Source organism: Herpailurus yagouaroundi, unplaced genomic scaffold (genome assembly GCF_014898765.1).
Source record: "Herpailurus yagouaroundi ecotype Mexico unplaced genomic scaffold, PumYag 67681, whole genome shotgun sequence".
NCBI classification, from domain to species: Eukaryota; Metazoa; Chordata; class Mammalia; order Carnivora; family Felidae; genus Herpailurus; species Herpailurus yagouaroundi.
In genome coordinates, this window is record NW_024420481.1 from 4,647,023 (window position 1) to 4,659,697 (window position 12,675).

Sequence of the window (12,675 nt, forward strand, 5' to 3'; positions counted from 1 at the left end):
ACGTTGAAAAAAAAATTAAAAAAAAAAATAAAAGGCCTTTCACTGGGGCACCTGGGTGGCTCAGTCGGTTGAGCATCCAACTCTTGATTTTGGCTCAGGTCATGATCTCATGGTCATGGGATTTAACCCTGCATCGGGCTCTGCACTGACAGCACATGGCCTGGTTGGGATTCTCTCTCTCTCTCTCTCTCTCTCTCTCTCTCTCTCTCTCAATAACATAAACAAACAAACAAACATTAAAATACCCTCCACTGAAGTCATAAGATGTGACCTAATGCAGCCAGATCATTTACATCATATATAAAATTTGGGTGACTTTGCTTTTTTTTTGTTTTGTTTTTAAGAGAAAAGACTATTTCAGGTAAGTTTAGAAAACAGGGTACAGGTTGTTGGAAATATTGTAAGTTTAGTGAGTGGTTCCAAAAGTGAAATAAGAGTTTTGGTAAGAGTGGCGCTTAGGTGGCTCTCAAGAGTTCTACTCTTGGTTTCAGCTCAGGTCATGATCTCTGGGTTCATGAGATCGAGCCCTACATTGGGCTCTGTGCTGACAGCACGGAACCTGCTCGGGAATCTCTCTCTCCCTCTCTCTCTCACATGCACTCTCTTTTGCTCTCTCTCAAGATAAATTTAACAAAAAGTTTCAGTAATAAATTGCTGCTTCATAAGTTTGAGTTGATAATGGGTTTTGTTTTTGTTTTTTCTTGCTAGGAAGCTGTGTTCTCTAAGTTTATATGGCTACCTCTCTCCTGTTTCACTTTATGTGTTTGGTCCCTTTTATATCATGTTTGAATGAAAGCATAGCTTAAATTAGTGTCTGTAGTATCTTTAAAAATTCTAGTCATTTGAGATTGATAATTAAAAATTTTATAATATTTCATGAAAAGAAATTCATTAACCTAAAACCTTCTTGTTGAGGTGTTTTAAATTTTTTAATGTTTATTTTTGAGAGAGAGACACAGAGCGTGAGCCAGTGAGGGGCAGAGTGAGAGGGAGATAAGCCAAAGCAGGCTCCAGGCTCTGAGCTGTCAGCCTAGAGCCCGACGCAGGGCTTGAACTCATGGACTGGTTTGCAAGATCATGACCTGAGCCGAAATCGGAAGCTTTAACTGAGCTATGCAGGTGCCCCAAGGTCTTACTTTTAAATAAAAAGGGGTATTTAATAATTGAACATATACACATATACAGATGAATCTGAATCTTAAGTTTTAAACAGTGTAAGTTTACTACATCATGCCCTGTTAATTCTTTATTCTATAGTTCCTTGGATTCATTTGTTTAAGATGGTAGTACATTTATTGAAAAGTAATAATTGTGTTTTTCAGCTGTCTTTTGGGAACGTTGCAATGAATTACAGGACATTGAGAAAATTATGGCTCAGATTGAACGTGGAGAAGCAAGAATTCAACGAAGGATCAGTATCAAGAAAGCCCTGGATGCCAAAGTACTTTATTTCATAATTTAAAAATTATTATTAGATTGTTTTAATTGATACAGTGATTAGTTTTGACTTATTACACATTTAGTTAAAATCACTATTTTGTTTAAATTTATAGATTGCAAGATACAAGGCTCCATTTCATCAGTTACGTATTCAGTATGGAACCAGCAAAGGAAAGAACTATACTGAGGAAGAAGATAGATTCTTGATTTGTATGTTACACAAAATGGGCTTTGACAGAGAAAACGTGTATGAAGAATTAAGACAGTGTGTACGGAATGCTCCTCAGTTTAGATTTGACTGGTTTATCAAGTCTAGAACTGCCATGGTATGTATTCTTTTCTTATTTCCTTCAACTTTTTATCTTGAAAAATTTCAAATGTCATATATTCCTCATTTAGATTCTTTAATGGTTAACATTTTGCCACATTGGCTTTCTCCCCCTACCCACATATACATTTGTACATATATACATAGAATCTGTATGTACACATAGAGCCTATATTTTGTATTCAGAAATACAGGAACATACCTATATTCAGAAATACGTATCTGTATCTGATATTCATAAATATACATTCTATATTTCTGAGCCATTTGGAAGTAAGTTGAAAAAATCATGAGTGTCCACCTCTAAATACTTAAACATTTATCTCCTAGAAATAAGAACTTTTCCTTACATAACCATAATACCTTTATCCTACCTGAAAATGTGAACAGTGATTCAGTAATGTCATCTGGTATACAGTCCCGTGTACAGAATTTTCCAGTTTCTCTCAAAGTGTCTTTCATAGCTGTTTTCTTAAATTGATGATCTAGGCAAGGTTCACATACTGCATTTTGTTGCTGATCCTCTTTAGTCTTTTTCAATCTACAACTTTTTGTTTTTCATGACAAATGGCTTTTTAAGGTACCTGAACTTACTGTTTTATAGAATGTCCCACTTTTTTTTTTTTGTTAAAAAATTTTAATGTTTATTTTTGAGACAGAGTGTGAGGAGGGGAGGGGCAGAGAGAGAGAGAGACATACAGAATCTGAAGCAGGTTCTCCAGGCTCTGAGATGTCAGCACAGAGCCCGATGCGGTGCTCAACCCACAAACTGTGAGATCATGACCTGAGCCAAAGTCGGACGCTTAACCCACAGAGCCACCCAGGCACCCCATAGAATGTTCCACATTTATCTCGCTCATTTTTAGATTTAGGTTAAGCATTTTTGGCAAGAATGTGACGTAAGTGATGTGTACTTATTGCATCACATCAGGGGGCACGATGACATAGGTTGTCCCCCTCTTGGTGATGCTAAGTTTGATCACTTGGTTAAAATGGTGACCACCAGAGCTGTCCACTTTAAAGGTATACTTTCCTATTTGTAATTAGGCAGGTGGTGCTTCACACTGTGTGAGCAACTTAAGGATTTATTTTCAATGAGAAGGAATTGTTGCCTAAGTGAGTCTTTAAAAGAATATTATGAGACAGAGAATAATTAAGTAGAAAAGATATTTTAGCTTCATGCAATTTACTTTGTTACTTCCTAATGTAAATTGTGTGCCTGTTAAATTTTAATGCTGCTTAACAGAGTTCAAATTGATATCGAATGGTTTTTAAAATGCAACACATTTTTAATATTAGCATTGTCAGTCTTTTGTCAGCTGAGGTAATTAAGGCAAAAGTAGCTTTAGATAGCCTAAAAATTAAAAGCACCAGAAACTAACAGTTCAAATAATGGACATTTTTAAGTAGCTGCTATCTTTCATAAATGTTTTCTTGGCCAAAAGTGGAAATAAGGGTGCAAAGCAATGCTTAATGTTTTGTTTGATTCATTTATGTATGTATGTATGTTTATTTATTTATTTTTAGAAAGAGAGCGATCAGGGAAGGGGCAGAGAGAGGGTGAGACAGAATCCCAGGCAGAATCCTGCACTGACTGTACAGAGCCTGATGTGGGGCTCAAACCCACAAACAGTGAGATCATGACATGAGCTAAGAGATGCTTAACTGACTGAGCCACACAGGTGCCCCTTACTTATTTATTTTTTTGTGAAATTTTTTAAATGTTTATTCATTTTTGAAAGAGAGAGAGCACAAGAGGGATTGGGTGGAGAGAGAGGGAGACACCGAATCCGAAGCAGGCTCCACGCTCCGAGCTGCCAGCACAGAGCCTGATGTGGGGCTGGAACCCATGAACCGCGGGATCATGACCCAAGTCGAAGTCAGATACTCAACCAACTGGGCCACCCAGGTGCCCCATATTTTTTTAAAGGTTATTTATTTATTTTGAGATTGAGAGAGAGGCTGGGAAGGCCAGAGAGAGAGGGGGAGACAGAATTCCGAGCAGGCTCTACACCGCCGGCGCAGAGCCCAATGTGGGGCTCGAACCCACAAACCATGAGATCATAACTTCAGCCGAAATCAAGTCAGATGCTTAACTGACTGAGCCACCCAGGTGCCTCTGATTCATTTTTTATTTTAAGTTCAAGCTGAACTGAAAAAAAAGAAAAATCTGGGTTGCTGCACTGAAGACGCTAATTCTGGCAGATAAGATTAAGTATTTCTTAAAACTGTAACATCAATTTAGAGTGTTCTTGGACTATTAGAATATATCTATCAAGTTTATGAAATACATAATGCTGGAGAGCTAGCAAATACTTTGGATCAAGCCAGGATTCAAAAGGAACTAGAGAAATTGGAATGATGGATAGGTTGAGTCTCACACCATAACATTCAATAGGCATAAATTTAAAGTGCTCTGCTTACACAAAAGAATATGAAGAGGTTTATGTTAATAAGGTATAGTAGGAAGCATTGAATTAAAAAATAAGAATAAAAAAGATAAGAATTAATTTGTAGCATGAAAGCCAGAAGTTTGATGTAGGAAAGAGTTGTTTGACAGGGTTCTTTGGATCATTGAAATAGATTATTGAAGAATGGTATAGCGTAGCTTTTCTGTTAGCTTTGAAAGAGATTCTGCTTTGACTGTCTGAAGGCTTTGGCAGTGAGCTAGTTGGCCTTTTAAGGTGTCTTCTAACTCAGTGCATCTATGACCATGTTTAGCAGAGAACTCCTTTCAAAGGCCATGAGTTTAAAAATTTTAGCCATTTGGAGTTTTATGTGTGTAATGATCTAATGTAGAGAAGCACCAACAGCTTGTAGAAGACAAATGCCTACCTGCATTTGTCAGTGAATCATGTTTTAGATCATAAATGCCCTTTTATGTGATAGATCATTTGCTGGATTTTGAGTATTATTTCAGTAATATGTTACTGATTTAAAATGTTGAGAGTTTGATGCTGTTTTCAGTCTCTAGAATCATTAAACTAAAGCAGAGGATGAAACATTCACAAGTGCAAGAAAAACCTTATGTTATTTGAAATACATGAACATGGCTATGGAACTACATATCCTTATTTCATTTTCTAAATAAAAAAACCGGTATATTATTAACAACCACTAGATGGCTCTGAACTCCCTTGTAAAGATTCTCATTTTCCTCCATCTTCTTTCTACAAAGCGTTTACTTCTTTCTTTACTAAGAGATTTAAATCTCCTATGTATATTTTCCAAAAGACAAATATTAATTCATTAGGTGAATATGAAGTGAAACCTTTATTTTATTTGTTAATAATGAAGATACCTTTGTCATTCTGGAAGGTGGAGTTTATGATTTCTAAAGAATCTTTGAGAACATATAATAGTTTATTTTATATTTAAATATTTTAATCCAGAGTTTTTGTTTAACTTTTCTATCATATTGCTTTTTATTTCCCTCCTAGTTAATGGATAATTTTTACTTATGCTTCTGGATTTAGAGTATAAGTAATATATTTTAGAACATGCATATATTCATAAGGTGTTTTTGGAATATTTCATGACAACATCAATTATTAGGGAGTTAAAGGAATGGAGTATTAATAGATGATCCATTTGCCCTCCTTATTTTAAATAATTGCTCTCATACAGTGAATCTCATGTACAATCTAGGAAGAGAACTTTCCCCTTGGAAAGAGGCAGTTTTCATTTCTGATATTAATTTGTTTCATTGAAAAATCCTATCTTAGAAACACGGAGGATGTAGTTTGATTATGTGAGTGTGTCACTGTGTTCAAATTAAAATCTTATTAATGATTAAACTTTAAACTTAGCTTACCAAAGAAGCTATCTTTAAAAACAGAGTTTTGCTTAAAAGTGACTCTTCTTTCCCAGGGATGCCAATAAATAGTGTGAAATACTTAGGAAAAAAGTGGGAACCTTGGTAGTTATATTTTATTCAGACATCTCAAAGTACTGAATTCATGGCTCCTGACTTAACTAACAGTCTTAAAGTGCTTAAAGGCATGAACCTCCACTTCTAAATATGCTTCACTTTTAAAGCCTTCAGCTAAAGTATGAAGATTTCTTTGAGGCTTTTCTCCATTTAAAAATGCTGGCTATACAAAAGAGAAAATGAGTTTTAGTTCTATTTCTGTGTGCTAAAAAGATAGTGATTTCTTTCTTTGAGAACTTGTGTGGTCTTTAAGTAAGCAATCAGTCTCTATTGAACTACATAAACAAGTAGGAAGGATATGATCAATTTAGTTTTTTAAGCTCAGAGCATGTGAATTGCCCTACCATTTCCTTCAAAGAAAAATATCTTATAATGGGGTCTTAGTTGTAGGACATTCACAGATGATCAAAGTTAAAAGGACCTTTACCAAGTGATTATAAGAGGAGATGATAATACTCTGTGTTTATATAGTACCTTTTATGTAATGCTTGCCAATCTGTTTACTAACATGAGCTTATTAATTTTTTTGTCATTCCTTTTAGGGAATGAGTTTCAGGATATTATCTCCATTCATTTAGTGACAGACTAACATGACTGGGAGATTGGAGAGGAACCTGAGAGGTCCAAAAGATCTCCCACGTTAGTCAGTTTACTGGAAAGGACATGTGGAAAATACCCAAAGTTCAACCAGTAATTCCTTAGACCTGCTTAGGTCCTTTTAAGGACTTCAAGAAGAAAAGGCCGAATTTAACTCTCTGAGCTAAAGAACATTTCTTGATATAACTATTTATTGCATCCTTTACAGAGTTGCTTTGACTCTTAATTTGAGTCAAAAAACATTCTTACCTTTTAGCCTCTGAGGAGCTGTTTTCTTTCCTCTCACAGCCACCTCAGGAAGCTGTGTGTGCATTGCCTGTGGCCATGTACCTTGGAACTGAATCAAAGTATTAGTAATGAGTTGTTTACAATTACCGTGCCTTAGGTGGTTAAATGAATTTTTCTGATAGCATCTGAGAAAAAGAATCACACACTGTTGCATACAGTGTAATAAAAACTTCACGTTATTACTGTGTGTTTTCAAATCACAACTTTGTTATTAATGGAAGTGTTCCTTATTTAAAATTAAGACATTGACATCTCTCATTAGAATTGCAGGAGAAAAAATACTTTCTAAAAAATATTGCTATAGCTTTTTATTAGCTTGCTTCCCTTTTTATAAGTTTATCAGTGATAGTAAATGATAATTGGGTTACTAGTTCAGCACAGGATATTTTATAAATTATCTGTCCAGTTAGAGAAGGATTTTCTTTATAGATACTTTAGAAAAATGAAAGTCAAATTAAAACATTTCCCACTTAATTCAGTAGTCGCAATAACATTTTGGTTTGTTGCTTATGCAGCATAGTCTAGGAAATTTCTTACAGAGTGCTGCTTGTTTTTTTTTTAATTTTGTGTATTAGCACTTAATTGTGTGATAATAGCTAATACTGATATTTTGGAGCATTACAAAGAAATGTGAAAATATCAATTACACTGTTTGTAAAGTTGGTGAACTGTAATATATACTGATGGATGCTTCTTGACTGTAGAATTATTAAAATATTAAAAAAATATATTTATGCTCATAGGAATATAATTCCTCATGCATTTAAAAGACTGAATTGTCCCTTTTCAGCCTTAAGTTTGAAAAAGGGTCTATACAGAGGCATGTACAGGAGAGGTAGTGCTTAACTTTGCCTTGGGGTTAGGTTAGAGGAATGGCTTCACAGAAGAGGTCCTTCTTGGATCCAAGTCTAGGAAAACTAGGAAATGGCCATGGCACTACATTCTGGGTTGTAGAAACAGCATATGAAGAAATTGCAAGGAGGTTAGTATAAGTAGGGAGGTACTCAGAGAAGAAGAGATAGCTGGCAGCCAAATTGTGAAGGGCCTTGTCTGCTGTACAGAAGTCTTCTTTGTGTCTATAGGAAATGGAAAGAATCATTGAAAGATTTTAATAGGGCAGTGACAGTGATCAGATTTACATTTTAGAAATACTGTTCTGTGCAAGTGGGCAAATGTCTGCCTCAATTACCATATAGGCTGATTATCACCAAATTTCTATCTCTGTCTTTTCTCTGTTCCTCCTTTTTTCCCCTTCCCTTGGCTAATGTATCACCATCTGCCCTAGATTCCTTTTTTTTATACTGCTGCTCTCTTAACCCTAAAGTGCATTGGTTATATCTAAAGGGACCAGCATAGCACCTTGCACAAAGTCGGCATTCAGTGAATAAATGGGCATGGAACATTTGTACTTTAGTTGGCTTCTGTCTCATAGTCTCCTATAGTTGGATCAGATTTGGATAGAAAGTAAAGAAATGTAGGAATGACTCTGAGTTCTTTTCTTTTTGTCTACCTTTTTCTAATGAGAGACTTTATTTGACTGTCATACCTGAATTTTTTATTTTTTTGTAAGCTTGAAAAGCCTGGTATAAATATCATGTGCTTTATTAGCAAATACAGTGTTTGATTTAAGACTGAACTGTTCTAGCAATCTGGAATACAGTAAATGCACTAACAGGGGTCCATTTTATGTATTTATACTTCTGTGTTATCTTGTGAGGAAGCGACAAAAACATTTTATAAATAATGATGTTTAAATGGCAGCAGTTATGTAAAAGTATCATAACTTTTGATACTTGTTTGAGACATATATGATATATTTATTAGAATATTAACTCCCATTTAACTGCCAATATGCTTGGACCCTGAGATTCTAATATAGAATGCTGTTGCATTATTTTTAAGTATGATAAATGTTCAAAAGTGACAGCCTGGAAAATATACCAGAGAATGTATAGTTAAAGGTATTGATTCTAGAAGGAAAGTATGGGGAGGTAATAAAAGAGCAAAGCAGAAAAATACCAATTTTGTTTTACTAAGAATTGTAGAAGAAAATTCTGACTTTTTAGAACTACCTACAAATTTAGAGGTGCAAATGTGAAGTGCAATTTATTTTTTTTCCCTTGTTCATTCACCTGCTTTTGACTTTGAACTATAACAAGCACAGACCTTCTGTCATTCAGACTTAGGCAGGCTTAGTGTCTAGGATTTTAGTACATAGGAAGTGTAACATGGAGCCTCTTTAATCTCTTTCAGTAAGTCACTTCAAGTCTATTGATGCTTTCTGTGCCTTTTGAATTGATGCTTTGAAGCTGAGTATTGGGGCAAAGGATATTTGAACTTGGTGCCTGGTGTGATTGATATTCACCACACAGTAAAGGGCAGCACTGCTTATTGCAAATATTTCGTCATTTATTAAATAAAAGTAGAGATACATATCCTAGTATTCAAAAGTTGAATAGTACCTTTGAAAAGTATTTCAAAAGTTGAAACGTGGGTGACTTTGCATTGAATAGAATCACAAACCATTAAGAAGGTATGGAAAAACCAAGGCACCACAATTTGTTTAAAGTAAATCTAAAGACTATAGTTTAAAACGGGTTTGCAGACTACAGCCTGCCCCCCACCAACCTGTTTTTGTATTGGCCTGCAAGCCAAGAATTATTTTTAGATTTTCAAATGGTTGGAAGAAAATTAAAAAGCTATTTTGTGAAATGTGAAAATTTTACAAAATTCAGATTTTAGTATCTGTAAGTAAGGTTTTATTGGAACACAGCCATACTCATTCATTTATGTATTGTCTACAGCTGCTTTCATGTTACAGTGGTAGAGCTAAGTAGTTGTGACAGAGACTGTGTGGTCTGCAAAGCTGAAACTATTTATTGTTTGGCTCTTCACAGAGAAGATGTGCTGAGCTCTGGTTAAAAGAATGTGGGTAAATGAAGGTTAAGTGAATCAGGTTAAATGAAGGATAGGTAAAGGGAGAGGCTATTTAGCTCAAAAGAGAGGTGTTTGGGAGGTGTTTGTGATGGAGGCATGGGAACTTCCTGTAATATTTGAAGGATTGTCATCCAGAAGAGGGAACCAACTTGTTCTCTGTGAGTATAAGAGTTAGACCTAGAACCAGTTGTTGGAAATATAAGGTAGCATTGCATTATGGAACATTTTTAATTTGTCTAAAGGTGGAATAGAAAACCTTGGGAGGTAGTCTATTGGTATTCCCATCATTGGCAGAATTCAGACGGGTCAGACAACTAACTAGCAAGGACCTAGTAGAAAGGATTCAGCATCATCTTGAATGATTTTTAAAGTTTTCTAATCTTGAGAGTCTGTAATTTTATGAACTCACACAACCGAGAATCTGTATCAAGGGAAGATTTCCCAGTACAAAATACACCTTTGAGTACATCACTGCTTCTGCATAGAAATCCATTAATGAAATCTTTTTGTCAGCTAAATCAAGTAAAATTCTTCAGTTCTCCACTGGTAGTGTCTAGGTTCTTTGTACTTTGATCCAAACTTAGCCTCATCTATCTTAACATGCACAGCATCTCCCACCTTGGTTTCTACCAAACATTGTTCTAGGATATGCAAATCTGTGATATGTAGAACAAAGGTTCTGTGTTCAAATAGATTTAGGAAATGCTGATACTGAATCTCGTCCTTGACACTTCCAATCTACATTAGGGTACTAAAAGCTCTGAGAAGAGCTTGGTTTAACTTTTTAAAACTATAACATCTCCCACACATGTATGAACACAATACTTTTTTTCCTTTCGCCACCACTATTCACACTGCAGACCAGTTTTCCATTTGTCATTTTTGTATTCTTTTTTGTTTTTTGTTGTTTTTGCATTCTCTCTCTTCCTCTTATGTGCTGTTTTTCTCCCTCCAACTTCATTTCTAATCCTGCATTTGGTGAAAAAGATAGACTGCAGAGTTTGTGGAAACCTTTTGAGACCACACAAAACACTCCCTGTAACCCCAGGAAAATAGGAATATAAACAGGTGCAAGAATTTAGGAGAATATGAATGTGAAAGGAGAAATTATGTAAGATGAAGGTGCTTTAGATGTCATGAAATTTTTCATAGTCACTTAGTTATTCAAAAAGTGAATCACTGTTTTATTGGTAATCTGGCCTTTTGCCTTGTAATTTCTGGTTTCAGCTAGTGTTCTGTTTATGATACCATCTGTTTAGTTAGGCAGTGTTTAAGCATGTGAATAAAAAATGGGGTTGATATCTATAGAGGAAGTGACATTACCTATGCTAGGAAGGTAATATCCATACTCTCCCACTCCTTGGTGCTGTTCTCTAGAGAGGGTATTTTTCTGTGTCTGGAGTAGTGACAGGTTAAAAGGAATAAAGGTGAGAACTTATTGTACAGTCTATTTATAATCATTTGGAGATGTTCTCCTTCCCAGCATATGACACAGTCTCAAAAGTATTAGTTCCCCTGAATCACCCATATGAACCATTAACATGTATCTTACAGATATCTTCAGTCACTGGCTGCTATTACTTATTGAGAATAATAACAGCCAGAGGGTATAGCTTAATGATTCAAGAATCAGCTTCACATAAAGACTCTATCTAGTCTCCCTAGAAACCAACATCAAATCTCATCAGGGTCAACTTAGCCCTTTTTATAATAGATAAATTGAATAACATGCTGTTTAGTTTGTATGTGTGTTATTGAATGAAGGTATGGAGAATATTTGGTCTGCATATTAAAAACATCAGTATTGGTAAGTAAGGATGTTATTTTTCCTAAATTATTTAACCTTGTATAATTGACGATGCAGAAGAAATGTGAATGTACAGTGTTCTGTAAGGTTATTTTTAGTAAATAGTAATATACATATTTTTTTAAATAGTAATATTTTAAAAACAATAAGAGGATTTGTTTTTCTGGTTACACTGCCTTTGGCTTTCTGCCTCCTTTTGGGCTTGAATTTTTAGAGAGTAGAAAATGCTTGGATAGTCAATAATATTTCTGTATGTATCATTTCCTATGTTGTATGTCATTTTCTGGCTTTTATTTGGAAAAGTAAAAGTGTATGAAAAAGTCACTTGACATTTCTTAAAAACGTTATAGATTGCCCAAGAGTTACACATTCATTGCAGAAAATTTGGAAAATACAGACTAGTATAAACATGAAAATAAAAAAGTTAGCATTAGTCCTACTTTTAGAGATAGTTGCTGCTAACTGGTAATGCTGTAGTTAGTAATCTCTCCGCTATAATTCTGTAGATATGTATATAGTAAGATTTGTCTGTGTATTCCATTTTTAAATGATCACAAATTTCGTTCTCAGTATTTCCATGCTAAAAAAATAATAACTTCTCCAAATATTCTTTTGTAAGTTTTTGTATACATCTCTTATTTTCTTACATTAAGTTTCTAGGAATGGAATTGTTAGCTCAAAAGGTAGGAGATTTTTAAGATGCTTCATTGATACTCCCAAATTGCCTTCTAGGAAGGTGTAGTATATATTATTTTAAAAACTTTATTTTTAAGTAATCTATATACCCAGTGGAGCTCAAACCCACAACCCCGAGATCAAGAGTCATGTGCTCCACTGACTGAGCCAGCCAGGCGCCATAAACGTAGTATATGAGTATTAGTCTGCTTGGGATGCCATAACAGAATACCGCAAATGGGGTGGCTTAAACAGAAGTTTTTCACAGTTTTGGAGACTAGAAGTCCAAGATCAAAGTGTCAGCAGGGTTTGCTTCTGGTGAGGTCTTTCTGCCTGGCTTATAGATAGTGTCTTCTTGCTGTGTTCTCACATGGCCATTTGTCTGCAAGAGTGTAGAGAGAGGTATCTCTGGGTGTTTCTTCCTCTTATAAGATGACCAGCCCTGTCAGATTAGGGCCCCGCTCCTTACGATCTCATTTAACTTAATTAACTCCTTAAAGGCTTTATCTTCAAACAGTAGTCACATTGTGGGGGTGTTAGTTTCAATGTATGAATTTGGGGGGAATACAATTCAGTCCATAACAGGTATTAACATTGGCATGCCATCATCAGTGAATGAAAGTTCGCATATCCCCATCTTATTGCCAATACTGGATATGTACACCACATACA

General features: G+C 35.2%; 1 protein-coding gene across 6 annotated transcripts in view; it reads left to right on the forward strand.

Annotated features, from left to right (window-relative positions):
• SMARCA1 (SNF2 related chromatin remodeling ATPase 1) overlaps window positions 1-12,675 on the forward strand; it is a 71,951-nt gene that overhangs the window by 55,365 nt on the left and 3,911 nt on the right. For all 6 annotated transcript variants that reach the window (XM_040468135.1, XM_040468136.1, XM_040468137.1 and 3 more), the window contains 2 exons: window positions 1,323-1,441; window positions 1,554-1,766. In XM_040468135.1, coding sequence (XP_040324069.1) covers window positions 1,323-1,441; window positions 1,554-1,766 — 332 coding nt within the window. The remainder of the gene's footprint in view (window positions 1-1,322; window positions 1,442-1,553; window positions 1,767-12,675) is intronic.